At 45.2% G+C, this 16,161-nt stretch overlaps 1 protein-coding gene and 1 long non-coding RNA gene across 7 annotated transcripts in view; both read left to right on the top strand.

Annotated features, from left to right (window-relative positions):
- Window positions 1–16,161, top strand: part of LOC135398808 (microtubule-actin cross-linking factor 1, isoforms 1/2/3/4-like) — a 191,860-nt gene that overhangs the window by 41,929 nt on the left and 133,770 nt on the right. For 2 of the 6 annotated variants that reach the window (XM_064630290.1, XM_064630291.1), the window contains exon 1: window positions 11,112–11,789. The exons of the other annotated variants lie outside the window; for them this stretch is intronic. In XM_064630290.1, the coding sequence (XP_064486360.1) occupies window positions 11,711–11,789 (79 nt within the window). In that variant the 5' untranslated portion in view covers window positions 11,112–11,710. Of the gene's footprint in view, window positions 1–11,111; window positions 11,790–16,161 lie in introns of those variants that run through there. 6 annotated transcript variants of the gene reach the window in all.
- On the top strand, window positions 9,786–10,791 carry LOC135397558 (uncharacterized). Its single transcript, XR_010423659.1, has 2 exons — window positions 9,786–10,268; window positions 10,613–10,791. It is a non-coding gene; the product is annotated as an uncharacterized LOC135397558 (long non-coding RNA).

Genomic DNA, 16,161 nt, shown 5'->3' on the forward strand with positions numbered 1-16,161 from the left:
GTCGCAGACGATTCTGAAACAAAGGCTTTCTATGGATGCCAGTGGCTGCCCATGCGTCTAGTGGGCGCTCGTTTCAAAAGCTACGGCCGCTGAAAGCAACGTCGACTCTTAATTGTTACGTCATGTCCCTCAAGCGAACAGACTTTGTCTCTGGGTGTTCGGCTGTGCAGGGCGAAGAACGGATACGCGCGCTGTTGCTGTAGGAGAGAGACTCCAGAGTTCCAAGTGACGTCATCAACCCATGAAGAATCCGAAACTACGCAGTTTTGCGGGTTCTTTGGAAAATTCGCGGAAGCGAGCTTTGTTCGCTGACGATTTTTGTTTTTATCGTACCGTGTCTTTGAGCGAAGTTGATTTATAATGAAATTTTTTTTTCTTTGTCTGTAGCGGCATGTCTGTAGCGGCATAGTAGCGGTATGTTCTAAGCTGGATGACAGCCACCACGTAGAATGCGGATGCGCCCTTTTCTGGATTGGTCTACAGTGAACCCTCGTTATTATGACCATGGTCGTTCCCGAAAATTTTTGTCATAATGCGGAATTGTCATATTAACGGGCGAGATTTGCAGAGGTTCCACAGCATTGTCCCCCAAGAGTATGGTCATAAAGCGCGTATGTCAGATTATCGGGGGTCATATTAACGAGGGTTCACTGTATTGGCTATATTTACTATCTCACTGTGATTGGCGGTGGTGCTTTGCAATGCGCTCCAAATGTAGCGTGCTTGCTTAGAATATGCTTGTACTTGAGAGGTACTTGGACTTGATACTTGGTAGGTGCTTTGTAGGTGCTTCAGTGCACTCTGGACATATTTTGTAGCACAAAACTGAAACATTTTGTCTCGTGAAATGCTATTCACATCTAGTACTGCTAAAGCCAGGAATAAACGAATAGATCAACCATTTAATTAAACGCACGTTCCCTATACCGTTTATTTACTTTCTTTCTTTCTTCTTTTTCGTGTAAAGAATGTAAAGGCAAATTCTTTTAAGTATGCTTAAAAAATACGTCCGACTATCCGTACGTTCACGATGCACGGCACAAGCAGCAAAGCAGTTGTAACCTCGCGGAAATTTTTGCCAAATTTTCGAACCTATGGAAACCCTCCCTCAAACGAAATCCCAGTCCACCTGTGCCTCTAAACTCAACGATTACAAGGAAATGTTGCCTTTTTCTCACGAACACTAGCTATCTTGCCTTTTCTCTATTTTGCTTATGTTTGAATCCTGTTCTTCTGTCCAATTTTCAAAATTCCCGCTGTGAGAAAAAAAAAAAAAGAAGAAAAAAGAGAGAGACCATCACCTGCTCCGCATCACTGCCGACAGATGGCGACACGTACCCGATCATCCTAGGTCTTCCCGCCGCCGCCTTCAAATGAACTTTAAATAACTCACATCTTCCTCATTGTGTGTCCCCATGTGTGTCACGAACAGGGGTTTCTGGAGCCAACCAACAAATGAGAGAAGACGTGCTCTACATTGCTAAGCGAGCCGGAATCCTTTCACCCTTGGTCTGTTATTCGGGGCGACTCAAACGGGGACCAAGGCCAGTTATGTTATTGAGTATCATGGACGTAAACGATGTTCATGGGTGAACAAATTGGAATGGTGCAAGCGAGCTGGTGTATGTCGGATGATGTCTCGGCATCTTTCCCGAGCGCGGTTATTTTGCTACATATTAGTCGGCTTCACTCGCTCCCTTTATTCCCCCGTCAGTCAAAACGGAAGCCGCGAACAGTTCGAAACGAACACTGATATATTTTTTTCCGACTAGGTAAATAAATGAAATGAAATGAAATATATACAGGGTGTTTCACGAAAATCCCCCGGCTGAATGGATGGATGGATAGCGGCCTTCCCTTTGCATCGGGCGGTAGCATACGCCACCTAACCTGTTAAAGTAAAAATAAAGCTACAAATTGGTAATGAATAATTCCAGAACGGCTCTGAATAATTCGAAAAAGGGGCGCCACCTATCGGGAAACTTTTTTTGTCGGTTAGCATCCTTGATGCGCCGGCCACAAACTGGCTGCTCAGTTTCTCATTTGCGTGCGCATTCATTGCGTGCGCAAATTCTAATTGGCGACGGACTCGCCGGGGGATTGTGGGACTTTTAGCAATTACCTTCTGGAAACTTTTGCCACCATTGAGGAAGGCTTTGGACAGTTTTTGATTGCGGGAAATTTATTTTTTCAATTGAACTTTGAAAATTGCCAAGCGAACCTTACCTCTTTTTTTTTTTTTTTAACGGAAATATGGAGTCCTCTACGGGTAACCGCAGACCCAACAAAAAGTATGCACAGTATCGCAACAGAAATAGTCGAAAAAAAAAAATTAATGAAAATTCCGCTTTAGCCCCGCCTGCTTGATTTTCGCAAAGGAACGCGCGCGAAATGTGCGTCTAGAGGAGGAAGTGTCCCCGCCTTCATTGGTTTTGCCTTCTTCGTGATAAGACGGTTGTTTTGTTTTGTTTTGTGATAAGACGGTTGTTTTGTTTTGTGATAAGACGGTTGTTTTGTTTTGTGATAAGACGGTTGTTTTGTTTTGTTTGTGATAAGACGGTTGTCACCAGCATCAAGGTCAAAGCGGGGGAAAGAAAGGGAAACCAAGAGGCGGGAACACTTCCTCCTCTCCTCGCATCTTCCGTGCGCTCTTCTTTGCGACAACCAAGCAGGCGGGGCTAAAGCGGAATTTTTTCTATTTTTTTTGACTATTTCTTTGTTGTTTGTTTGTTTGTTCACATTGTGCTTGACTGAAAGAGCTCAGGCAGAAACTCTTATAATACAAGCTTAAAAGTAGCATGGTTTTGCTTTTGATATAATTCAGACTCGAGAGTTTATGTACTTCCTGTAGTCGAACGGAATGTTAAATAAATAACATTTAAAGAAGTATATGGGTATGTTTTCTCCTGAAAGGGAACTATTATCTAATTTGTTTTTCATTAAACAAATATATCAAATTCTGCTGAAACACATCTATTGAAAAGTGCACTTTTCAATAGATGTGTTTTTTTTTTCCTGGGCTTTCAAAGTTTTTTTTTTTTTAAGAAAGGATTCGAAAGATTCGAGATTCGTGGATTTGCAGAACCTTCCTTGGATTCGGATTTGGATTCGGATAATTCTGGATTCGTCCGATCTCTCCTGCAACTAAAGAACCCGAGCGGGCTAAACGAACCCTCCGAACCGTCGGCGTCGCTCGACCAACAAACGAAATCCACAACCATTCCACTTTTGTTTGTCTCTCTCACTTAAAGTACTCACTTCACAGGTCACGTACGCGTCTAATCAAGTCATCAATAACCGAAACCTATAATTAACGTCACTGTACTATCTCGATTACTATCGAGGTGTGTCTTGCATGTTAAACACAACCCCTTTCCCTAAGACATCGAGCTATTGATATGCACGTTAGTAGTGGTGGTGGTGGTGCTGCACGTTTCACGTGCACACATATCACGGACCAATAGGAATCGCTCATTAACACTAGTGTGCCCTACAAAACGTGATTCGAAGATCGCGCGCGTGATTGCAGTGCAGGAAGCTGTCCTTCCGGAGTTACTCAGCCGGGAGGTGCTTATTCCTAAATAGTCACGGATTTGACCTCTCGCGGCTCTTTTACTCAAACAGCCAATAACGAGGGCTCTCGGGTGAGTTGAAGGGAAGGAACGTGTAGTGCAGAAGCTGGTAGGGTGATTGTCAGTGATTGGACCGCAGATAACTATACATCACGGCAGGGCTGGCAAGGGATTGCAACAGCCGGTAATAATTGCACATATTGAGAGTCAAGCTCAAATACTTGGCCTTTATTTACGTGACAACTATGGTTCATGAAAAAATGGCTAGGAAGCAAGCGAGCTGGTGAAGATGATGCATAATGTAAAAAAACCCCGAGACTAGGGAACACGAAGGGACAGACACGAAGTCTCGAACACAGCTGAAAATTTTACTTCACAAAACAGAAAATTTTGAAAAATTAGAAAATCTATTTTGTTCTCAACTGGTGTTCCTTTCCCTTCTGTTTGTATATTTTTCTGTTTTGTGAAGTAAAATTTTCAGCTGTGTTTGAGACTTCGTGTTTGTGTCTGTCCCTTCGTGTTCCCTAGTCTCGGGGTTTTTTACATTATGCAACTATGGTTCACTATACGTGAGTCTTTTTGGACGGCTGTCTTCCTCGGTTGGACGGCTTCAGTGTCTTGTGTGTCCATTTGTCCTCGAGCTATACCTCTCCACTTTTGATCCACGTCTTCTCAGTATTTGTCCAACCTGTTTGGAATCAACCAATAGCGCAGGGCGTCGTCGCAAAGGGGGACACGTCGTATTCGTTGGCACGTTCGCGTCACACTCGATTATAGAGGATTGCGTCGCACAGCTGTGGTATCAATCACGTTCTCTACGTGCAGCAGCTGACGTAGAGCCCTCCACAGGAGGTCCTGCGAGACATATTTTTTTTTGTGCTTCCCCGTTTCAAGAATGCGTAAACATGAATCTCTGTCCTGCAGAAACACAATGCATGTCGTTGCAATGTGGATGGGGTTGTAACGAGCACATAAAGGATCATTGAAGAGCTGGTCGAAAGGTTTGAATCTGAGCCGTAGATGCAGTCAACTTGCTAGCGACTTATATATGCGCCCGTATGAACCCGCGATCTACATTTTACGCGAAGTGCGGCTATGGTGCAATATGTGCTAGGAATAACAATGTAATAATAATAATAACAATGTTTATTCAGAAAGTGAAAGGGAACGAGCAAAAAGCTTGACAAGGCTCGTCTCACCAATAGTTGCGGAAGAAAAGAAAAAGAAAGAACTTCTGAGAAACATGCGGACACACGTCCAGAAGCACAAAAGGTACACAACAAACACCATAATCTTTGAAAACAAAAACATCAGCAATCTCGGTAGCATACATTGATGAGCAATCTCCCATGCATGTTCCCAGAATATATTCTAAGATATCCTTCTTCCCGCCTAGCAACTGTTTGCTATAATTTGTACGAATTGGAGGCATAACCCTGAGCTGCGGCCAGGCCGGAGAGGATAGTAATGCATTGATGATAGTAGCTGGTACAGCGACAAGAACACCTGGTTATTTTCTTTAATTGCTCTTCGGTACGTAAGAGACAATCTGTAGCCATAAAGCTTGTATATAGCGATAATCCCGTGCTTTTGAAATAGACCCTTAGTACTATAACAATACGGAAGGTGTTCTAATACGCGGAGCATCTTTTTCTGCGCAATAAGTAGACAATCAAGATCACTTCCGTTCCCCCAAACTAGGTGACAGTAACTTAGCTGAGTATTGTATATATTATTCGAATTGTACCTGATTTGAGTAAATGTTTACATCTATGCAGTGTCCCATAACCTTCGATATTTTCAATCTGATCCGTTAACACGTGATATTCCCACGACATTGATTCATTGAAATACACACCTAGACTCTTTACGAAACCACTTATCTCAATTACTCAATTTCCAAGTCTAATACTATTGGCCAGGGCATCGGAATTGACTACCTTTTACCATACTCTTTCCAACCTCTGAGCTCAAGATCGCAGGTTCGATCCCGGCCGGGTACGGTAGCGATGTGAGGGAGGTAAAACATTGCTTCCCGTCACGTCAAAACAACCCCAGGTGGTCGAAATTTCCTACTCTGCGGGACGTGCAACACGTCGCCATATTATAGGTAGGGAGTGACTTTTTCGGGTTAAATGCCTTTCTCAGATTCGGGGGGTAGAAATCGGGTGCTATTTTTAAGCCTGTAATTCGGGAGAAATCGGGCTATAATTGTGCCTTCGAGTGTTATCGGGTGTTTTGTTTCTGATCTTGTACATTAAGGCCTTTGCTAATCTTCCTTTCTTCCTTTTTTTTTGTGTGTATGTGGGGGGGGGGGGGTGCCCTACCGGCACTAATCCCCGAAGGCATAGACAGCACCTTAGCCCAATATTGGGCCGACAGTGCCAATATCAATCCAATATTGGGCCAAGATGTTGTTCTGCTCGGGAGTGCTGACACGCATGGGTGTATTGCTGGGAACGTAAGTGACCCATTCTTACGTGTGTTACCTGTGTTCGTCTTCAGTGGAAACGTCACTTGAGGGTTTCATAGTGGCTGGAATTCGGGGAGAAATCGGGTTTAACCCGAATTGGTCGGAGGTCAGTTCGGGGGGGAATAACCGGGCGGAATCGGGTTTAACCCGAAAAAGTCACCATTATTTTGAGACAAAGGCACTTCCTCTTTTTCCTTTCGATGTAAGAACGCCAGGAACGTTAACCGTTCATAAATCGACTGACGTTCCCTGTTTTCTTTTTTGTATACGTATTCCTCCTTCCAGACTATACACGAATAGACGAGTTCACAAAATCCCAGAGTGCTTAGTGTCGCTTTGAACTGTGGGAATTTACTAATACGAAAGAAACGGGTGATATCCAAACTGTTCCCGATTTCTCCCCTACCGGTCCATTGTCCAGGACGTGTCAAGGTCAGTGAAAGCGAAATGTGAAGCATTATTTCTTTGTTCCCCCGCTCAGCAAGTGCCCAGGATGCAATGCGTGCGCAAAGAGCACTGGGATTTTCTTTTTTTTCTTCTTTTTTTTGATTGCGTGTTAGCGCCGCGAAGCAACTGTGGCTATGAGCGGCGTACAGATGTGGACAGACGGAGAGAGGACAGCAGGAAGGAGTGGGGGACAGGGGGATTAGTGTGCGTCCTGGGCCGACTTCAGGGGACTGGGATTTTCTGAACTCGTCTATTGGAATAGCACGTCCTGCGCCGCGTCTCCTTGTTACTGTCTCCTTGTTTTTCTTCTATATATACTTATCCCCACGACTCCGTCATGTTATGCCTACGGGCCTTTGACGTATAATAAATAAATAAATAAATCTAATGTCCTACTCTCCCGAGAAACTAAAAAAAAAAAAAAAAAAAACTCACGTCGAGTGAAGCGACAGCGAAAACGAAAGTTGATGTCTATGTTGTAAGCCGAGTTGCAACCGATCCACTCGCAGATATACGACAAAGATCTATCACGGTCGTGACAAGTTCTGTCATGTTGCGGCTGATTGATTGAAGCTTGCTACGAGTGTCGACGCCTTTGTCTCCAACTCTTTCCGTGACGATGAACTCTCCGATTCCAGTATAGACAGAGACAATGCGTGTGTGATGACGGGGTGAAATGGTGAGGCACATTCGCCTTTAGTGGATGAGAAAGGATCGAACCCAGACAGTCGTCGTGATGTTCATAAATTTCGTGACTACCAGCATAGTTAGTAAGACATTTGTGTATATTTCGTATTCTAGAAATGTTTGGACACAATACAAAGTAAAAAGCAACGCCAAAGTCCTATTAACTGTAATTACACTGAGGGAAGGGTAAAACAGTATAGGAACACTTTATTACAATTAACATGAACGAGATTGATTGATTGACTGCTTGATTATTTAAAAGAAAACCAGGGAGAAATTGAACTTGTCTCCCGACTAGTTCTGCTACTCCCAAAACAAAACAGCAAACAAACAAACAACCCAAAACAAACAAAAGTACATGAACGAGGCTTTCGTGAAGAGACTGCACTTTATCTGGTTAGAGAGTAGCCGTACAACAGGACGGAGATGAAGTGCAGGCTCTGCACGAAAGTCTTGTTCATGTTAATAGACCATTTTAGAAAAGCAAGCGCCATGGGAACTTACAGCGCCATCAAGCATTACGATACGGCCAGAGGCGGAGGTAGAAGAAGAACAACAATATTCCCGGTGTGCGCAGCATCAGCGTCAGCCGATATAAACCATATCCGAAGCAGACGACGGAGCAGTGTCCCTCAAAGCTCCCATGCTGCCTTGCGCCACGCACTTGGTGGCGCGCGCATCTTTTTAAAATCGTCTATTGTAATAAAGTGTTCCTGCCCTACCTTCCCTCAATGTTTGGACATACTTTAAATTAGAGATGGCACAACAGAATCCGAGAATAATCCTCGAATCCCAGTGCCCAAAACGGCGGATCGAATCTTTCGAATCCACCGACCGCGTTTGTTTGTTTCTTTTTAAAATTGGCGCCTTCGGACAGCGCCTCCTTTATAAAGGAGGCGCGGCTCCGGATTTCTGCCGAAAGCCTGATTGACCGGCGGGCCCCCGGGAGCGTCAAAACCACAGCATATAAAGCTCTGACATTACGAGTTGAAAAGTAACGTGGCTTTGCTTTTGATTGTTTCCTAGTTTTATGGAAAGAATTCAGACTCGAGAGTTTATGTATTTCCTGTAGTCCAAGAACAACGTGTTAAACGAATTACATTTAAGAAGAAGTATATATGGGTATGTCTTCTCGAGAAAGTGAACTATTATTTCACTTGTTTGTCATTACACAAAGATATCAAATGCTGCTTCAAAACACTTTTCAGTAGAAGTTCTTTTTTTTTCCTCTGGCTCTTGAAACTCTTTTTTAAGAAAGGATTCGAAAGATTCGCAAGATTCGCAGGACCTTCCTTGGATTCGGCTAAATGAACCGCGCTTACATTTAAAACGTTCATGTTTTTTTTTTCTTTCTTTTCTTTTTTCTGTTACGGCTTCTACGATGCTTTATGATCGCCTTTTGCTACATTGAGGACAGAACGTATGTGTGCACCACGTACATTTACACGACTGACCGCGGCTTCCACAAGCGGCCTTAGCTACAAGCAGCTAACTACAAGGTGTTATAAACAAGACCTCACATCTAGTTAGGGGTTATTGTACGTGCTAGCCGCCGCAGTCGCACCCGTTAGACAATCTCGGCATTATCCGCAACACCGCAGCATTGAATAAGAGGCACGACAAGAATGTTATCGATGTATTTGCACATGTGCAAAAGGCATTCTGCCAGGGAGACGCGTAGGCAAAGAATCCTCGTGACCTTGACGTGAGGGCAAATAAGGTTGGCGTCAATCTGCCTGAAAAGCAGCCGCTGTAATGTCGGCTTCGCGAGAGAACAGCTGGCACGGACTTCGCTCTGGCTCATTCTTTATATAATATAAAAAACTTCATATTGAGTATGGCGCATGGCGAAATTGTTGTTATGGTTACGTACTGATAGCAACGCGATTTATTTTCGAATTTGCGTAGAATAAGGATAGGTGCGAAAGGCTGGATACCCTGACAACGACCAGTATACGGTGGGTGACTGAGCACACGAAATATATTGCCCTGCTGCGCGTGAACCGTACAGCTTGGAAAGCGCGTCAAGTTGTACAGTCGTTATTGTCAGTTTTATGTATAAAGGTGACATGGATGAAACATAAGCAGGTTTCCAATCGTTCGGTTCAGGCTATAGGTTTCGGTTTGGATGATCAGGGTTCACGTAGCCTGCCTCTGCGTATTATGCCATTTTATCTGTTAGAAGGACGCTTCCTGTCTTGCCAAGTTCAATACGAGTCCGCGTCTCACAACTTCCGTGCCATTCTTTTTCACTTTGTGATTTCTTATCACGTTTTACGTAACCCATACACGCTTCCTTCGCATAACAATCGGAAATGCTATTGAGCTGGTCGACGCAACACTGAGCAACGGCGTGCGCTTTTTGGTGTGGCGCGCATGCTCATCGTCTGCCACTTAAACCACGTCACCGCATGTCAACGCAGGAAGCTCACTGAGCAACACAGCCAATGCCACTGTACAGTAGACCCGACAAAAGAGGAGAAAATGTGTCACTACCGGCGCTGGACCTACTGCTCCCTTTTATGCGCTCACAGCTCCTGGCAACATGCCGCCGCGTGACGTTTACCTTAGTCACGTGACTTCCGCCACAGAAGGAAGAGCCAGCCGCCGGCTCTAAAGCGAAACGCACCGCCTCCAAAATAATGTCGCCACCGGCGCGCGTACGCTAACGATCTCTGATTGGCTGCGCAATATATGTATAAATATTGGGATGCTCATTGGTCTAAAAAACTGGCGTCAGTTTCCTTTGCGCTGATTGGGCGAGAGTCATTTGACTGAGGAGCGAGCATCCGAACGCGCGAACCGCTCAACGGAAGCAGTCGAACGGAGGAGAATCACGTCTGTTCGGCCACGCGTGTTCTCTCGGACTGCAACCGTTGTGCACGCAGACGCTAGGGGGTAGTTTGAGGGTTTTGAATGCTTTAGATTTAGATTGTGGCGAACTGCTAATGTGAGAACGGAATGGCACATCCACCTCATCATCACAACAGCGGGAAGACGAACATGTGATGGAATCCCTGCACCTCCAAAGGACGCAGAAATCGTCAGAGAGGAAGTCTGCACTCTTTCCGACGTACTGCAGGTGAACGGTAAGACAAGTTTGATTACTTTTTTGTGACTGAAGGAAGTAATGCAGGTTCATCACGTTAAGTGCATTACGTACAACATTTACGAGTCACTCGGTACGTTAGCGGCGTTTCATTGTGCAGTGCATTGCCGTAACTTGTACGTTTCTGATATGCCGTTAATCAAATTATGTGTGGTTATGCTAGTTGCCCCTCATGCGCGTCGCAGCCGTTCATTCACTGTGATCTACGAACATTCGTGACAAATGCCTTGGTGTTCAAATACAAAATCAAGATCGATTGCCTATCATAGCAGTGATTTTCGTGCAGAGTTACGGATCATCAATATATTTTTTGTTTTGTTTTAGTTCTACCGCAGCCATCGGCAACAACGACGCACATAGCCCAGCATTGGCTTTTGAACTGCCCTTCGATGTCGAAGCACCTAAAGCTCCAGTGAAGCCTGTTACAAGACGTAAAAAGATATGTACTGTAGCTTTTTCGAGGCAGTTTCCGAGGACAAATAAAGTTGATTTGTCATACATCATCGCTTTTTGATTGTCTGCTTTGGGACAGCATGATCGTTGCTCTACAGCAAGACAGCAAGCGCCGAAGACAAACGGACGAGGCTGGGGGGATAAGGGGGACGAGAGGAGAGACGAAAAACCCCAGGAGAGAAGGGGAAGGAGGTTGGGAAAGGAGGTCGGTCTGCGCATGCGCACTGGGCCCCAGCTTTTTTCCCGCGCTGGCCAGCAGAGACGCTGTGAGTGGCTCCTGGGGATCACGTGGTTTGGGCGCCCGCCATTTTCCCTGGACCATTGCGTAAACGGCAGCTTCCGGCGGATGGAAGAGCTCCACTCCTCCTCCTCGCAAGTGGAGTAGACAACCGAAGAGGCGTGCAAATCGGCGTCGTCTGTTTTCAAATTCTGTTCGTCGAAACCAGCATCATGCTCCCACCCCCGAATTTAGGGGCCAGGACGTGTTTGCCGATCGAAAGTGTCGACAATTAATGTCGAACATTGCGAGCTGTGAAGAGGTTCGTGTCGCGCAGGACAGCGGAAGAGTTACCGGCGAGAGTTGATCTCCGAGCTACGTGGGCAGCGAATGTCGGTTGGGAACTTCCCAAAACGGTCAAAAAAGGCATTCGTTTTTCTTTTTTTTTTTTCGCGTGTGTGTGAGCGTGTGCCGCCTCGTCGGAAGTGCTTTCGCCGCGTTGAATGTAACCTACGTGGTTCGACCTACTAAAAAAGCGAGAGTGAAGCCTGTTGGAGAATCCAGTCGTCTGCGAGCAGTTGGTTCGGAAAGTTGTGCGTGCTCCCTCCGTTGTTTGATGGTTTGTTTATATTCGAGTGGTCGGCTGTTAAAAGAAGAAGACGCTTGATTGATTACGTGGGTGGTGATTGATTAATGCTAACCTGGTTAGTGCGGTGGAATAGCGCCGGTTCATCGCTGACGAAGAAGAAATTATGGAGAAAGGAGAAGGTAGTGCCAACGGGGAGGATCCAAACTTGCAGAAGTATGAGAGCAGTTTGTACAAGTTCAAAGGTTAGTGGGACGATTTTTCTTGGACATTTCGCGACGCGCACGGTGATTTCAAAAACAAATAAATCACGTATCAAAGTACATTGAATTTAGTTGGTAGTAGCCTTACTGAATAGGTTTCACACTGCTGAGGATTTACCAAAGAAGTGATCGTGAACGATACGGGGTCAGACTTTGGGCGGTGAGCTTTCCGGAGCAGATCAGCTGTAAATTTTGACACATGCGCAGAAACTTCGTAACAGCTGTTACACGCCTCATTCCGTCCGTGTGTATGTGAGACTCGCACCTGTTTGCAGAGTCAGTATTTTCCCAGCCGACTTGGCAGTGTGCGAGGTATATGCTCTCGTGGAATAGTATGAGGCGTCATAAAACGCTGCGGTGTATGTGTTCGGCAGTGAATTCCTGCGCTATCTCATGGAAGCTGCAGGTGATGGCTGTACGTGTTGTAAATAGCCATGTTTCTGGTCATAACATCGCATATGTGTTGCCTAAGGCAGCCAAACGAGAGTTCGTGTATTTAAGAGTGCATGGATACAATGATATTGTGAGAAAATTACTTGCACATGGCAGTTATATTGTCAAATATCAAGGGATACTCCGACCAGATTTAATGTAACAGTTTATTGATTTTATTGGCAGATACACAAATGGGATGGGGATGATTACGATGAAATCCAACAGTACACTCCACTATTTTATTTATGTATTTATTTTTTTTCATCAGTTCAATCCAGCTGTCTTGGCCTTGAAGACCGTTACAGCACTATTACAATTTCGGGAACTTACAAACATTCCATCCTCTAGAGTGCTTGGCGCTCTTCATTTTTTTTTTAATGATGATGATCATGATGGCTATACCCTTCGTATCGGGCAGACAGCGCGTGAAAACCGGGCGTCCTAGTAGAAAAAGAAACTTCTGGACTGCTGCAATGGTACATTGTTGCCACCATATGAAGACAGAAAATTTTCAAAGCTAAAAGATTGTTTATTCTGATTGTTTAAAAAAAAGAGTAAAGAAGTAAACCGTGAAGTGATTCGGGGCCATTCAATGAAAACGCCATAGATTGTAATCATGAGTTCCATGTGTGGGTTTGTAAGTTTGACATGACGATGTACCCATTTCTCATTTTTTGTTGTACCTACCCTTTCGGGTCCCTTGTACGGCGTACTTATCACTACGACGGTTGTCAATAAACTTATCTAATCTGTAAACACTAAGCCCGAAAAAACCAAAACAAAATCCAGAAGCTCCAGCAGTTGCTACAGGAAGTACGAAAAGCGCCTGAAACAACATACCCATACATGGGGCTGACGACTACACGCGTTTTGGAATGTGTATTGTTTTCCTGATTGGAGTCGGCTAAGTGATGACTTCATGCCCGTGGCATTCTCTGGTATCATTGAGCACGTAGCACAATGCGACCTTCGCAAGGACGGACTGTTGCATGATAGGACAACGCTAAGTGGGTAATGTTGTGAGTCAGGAGATATCCCAAGCAGCACAATGTACTGAAAGTCGAGTGCATTAGGGGTGGACGGTATGTGTCTTGTCAGTGTTCTCTACTTTCATGAATCTGTTCAAGGCCTTTCACCTACCCGTCCACCCCTATTGCACTCGACTTTCAGTGCATTTTGCTGCTTGGGATGATTGTCATCTCAAGCGATACCTTGTTGCTCTTTTTCTTGCAAGTGACAGATTAATCTCGGAGATAACGAACGCTTTAAAAAAAAAAAACTCGGTGACCCACAGGTGACTTGTTTCCACTTTCCGATTTCAGTAGCCGGTTTGATGATGCCAACGATAGTTGGTGGCACTGGTGGTGGTAACTGGGAGGTACCCGGGTTCAAATCCCGTTGCCGGCTGTGCTGTCTTGGGTTTTTCCTGGGTTTTCCGCAGGCGCTTTGAGACATATGTCGGCACAGTTTCCTTTGAAGCCGGCCTAGGACGCACATTTTCTCAGGGCGTTAGACTTGACATTTCCTCCTCTGCCAGGTTCGAACCCGTAGCCTTTGGTTCAGTGAGCGGAAACCCTACCAACTGGTCATTCCTTTTCTCTCTCTCCCTTTCTCTCCCTGTGAAATTTCATTGTTGAATGAAACATCGAAGAAAGGCCCACCGGGGCCATTCACCCTTTGGTCGTCATTCTCGGAGAAACGCAACCTTGGAGGTTCACCTATATGTACACTATATTAGGTCGTGTACAGTGTTACTCAACCGGTGGCAGAGCAAATCGATGAAGGAAGTTTTTCTGTGACCCAGTTGAAATGGAGGCGTGGACTTGATCGGCGTTGCTTTATTTATTAACTTAGGCTCGAAGCTGTTGAGGTATTCCTGGCCTTGGTCTCTAGGTAAGGCAGAATTATGATACGACACATCGAAACTGTTTCTATTCTTAAGGAATAATCCCTTAATAAAAAAAAAAAAAAAAAGCTGAAGGCTCATCGGTACCCTAATAAAGATATTATAACGACCTCCATCGTGAACCTCATCGGCACTTTCACGTCGACATCAGCGCCTTTGATCTCTATGCTTCCCTGACCAGGAGGTCAGGCCTCGGTTGGGGGAACAATTGTAACGATGACGAGGATACGGGCGTAATGCACTCGTGCCCGAATTCCTCGTCTCATCGTTCACCCTGAGTGCCTCGCTGCTTCACAGTATCTTCTTGCTACTTTTTCTACAACTACTGTCATCAGATTAATCTTTTTTTGTTTCGACATATGCATAGTTACACGTATATCCATGATTCCAATACGGATTTCCGATGGGAAATCCGTTATAATTTATAAGGCGTACACTACTTCATATCAAGCGAGTCCCAGTCATGATCCGCCCGGGAAATCATATAACGGGCATCGCAACAACAAGAACATATTAGTCGGTACACTGATAGCAGTCCTCATCTCATTATCGGAGACCTCTATCCACTGTGGCAGCATCTGTCCTTTCTTATCTGAGAAACTGGAATAACAACAACAAGCTGTTAGAATGACGCATCGTACAGTGGCATCTAATCATATAGATCAAGTTAACAAAGACACATATAATGTCTTTAGATCTAAACCGTATAGACCTCTACACGAGAAACGTCATCATGACGTTGGTAGACAGACTGAAACCGAAACAAATCGGAAGGGGAGGGCTGGGTTCCACGAATGGGCACTTGTTCGCTGCCTCCTATCGAAAGAAAAGTAGGACCGAAGGTCGCGTCCCTTTCAGGGACCATCGTAATCCCCTCAAGACCGTGGCTTTCGGGCGCGACCTTGTTCGCCCCCCCCCCCCTAGCTTCGGGCGTAGTTCAACTCTACCAAATTGGTGGCGCTGTCGAACACTATGACGTCATTTGTTTGCAAACTGGGAGAGGTCTATTGGCCGCGGTACGGTCTCAACGTGAATCGCCGGCATCGATTGTCGGCACCGAACGCGATTTGGACATTCTGCTTTTCCTACTCAGATACATGCGCAAACAACAACAACAACAACATAGATGAATGGATGATGATGATGATGTGCGCATGTGTGTGTGTACATGCGCAAAGCTGTGTCCCGAACTTCGAGAAGTAGCGCCAGCCTATGAACTGCATGGTCTCTCTTGTTTTTTTTTTGTTTTTTGTGTGTGTTTTTTTCTTCTTCTTTTTTCTTTTTCGATCCAGTCCACTGTGTCGCGACACGTCAGGTTCCTTTCACGAAAGTAAGTACGCGGGCTAGTCGGGCTGACGTATCCTTTGTAGCCCCTCCATTCAGCGATAAGTTTTTAGCTGGGAAGGAAGCAGGAGCTGCATATCCAGTAGTTTATGCAGAACCGCAAGCTCGGGGGTTGCAAAAAATTGGGGATGGAGTTACATTGCAACAGTGGTACACAGAGGGAAAAAATGGAGGCGTTGCCAAACATTTGGGGGGAGGGGGGCATTTTGTCATGCCTAAACAGTCACGCTGATAAGCGGGGAGGTGGCAGGTTCGAATCCGCGAACACCAGCTATGCTATAAATCTGAGGCTTTTGCTGGGCTTTCCGACAAACTTTCTTGGCGGCACAGTGCCGCGTGGGGTCGGCCCAAGGCCCATCTTAGTCCCCATGTTGCTTCGCGGTGCTAACTAAATAAAACGAAACATATTTTAACGTTTGAAACGCATCTAGATGGCGTTGCGACCTCCCGGAACGCTAGATTTGATTCCCTCGCTCTTCTCTCCGTTACGTATGACATCTCTTCCGGTAACGACGTCACGATACCGTCACTTCCGGTACATTCATGCAGGCGAAGCGCAGCATGGAGAGTCTTTCGTAGTGATTTCCTAGATTGCATCCTACTCAGTATCTCTTTTTTTTTCTTTCTTCTTTATTTATCATTATTCTTTCTTTTTCTTTTTTGTTTGTT

This window comes from Ornithodoros turicata, chromosome 6 (assembly GCF_037126465.1).
Source record: "Ornithodoros turicata isolate Travis chromosome 6, ASM3712646v1, whole genome shotgun sequence".
Lineage (NCBI taxonomy): Eukaryota > Metazoa > Arthropoda > Arachnida > Ixodida > Argasidae > Ornithodoros > Ornithodoros turicata.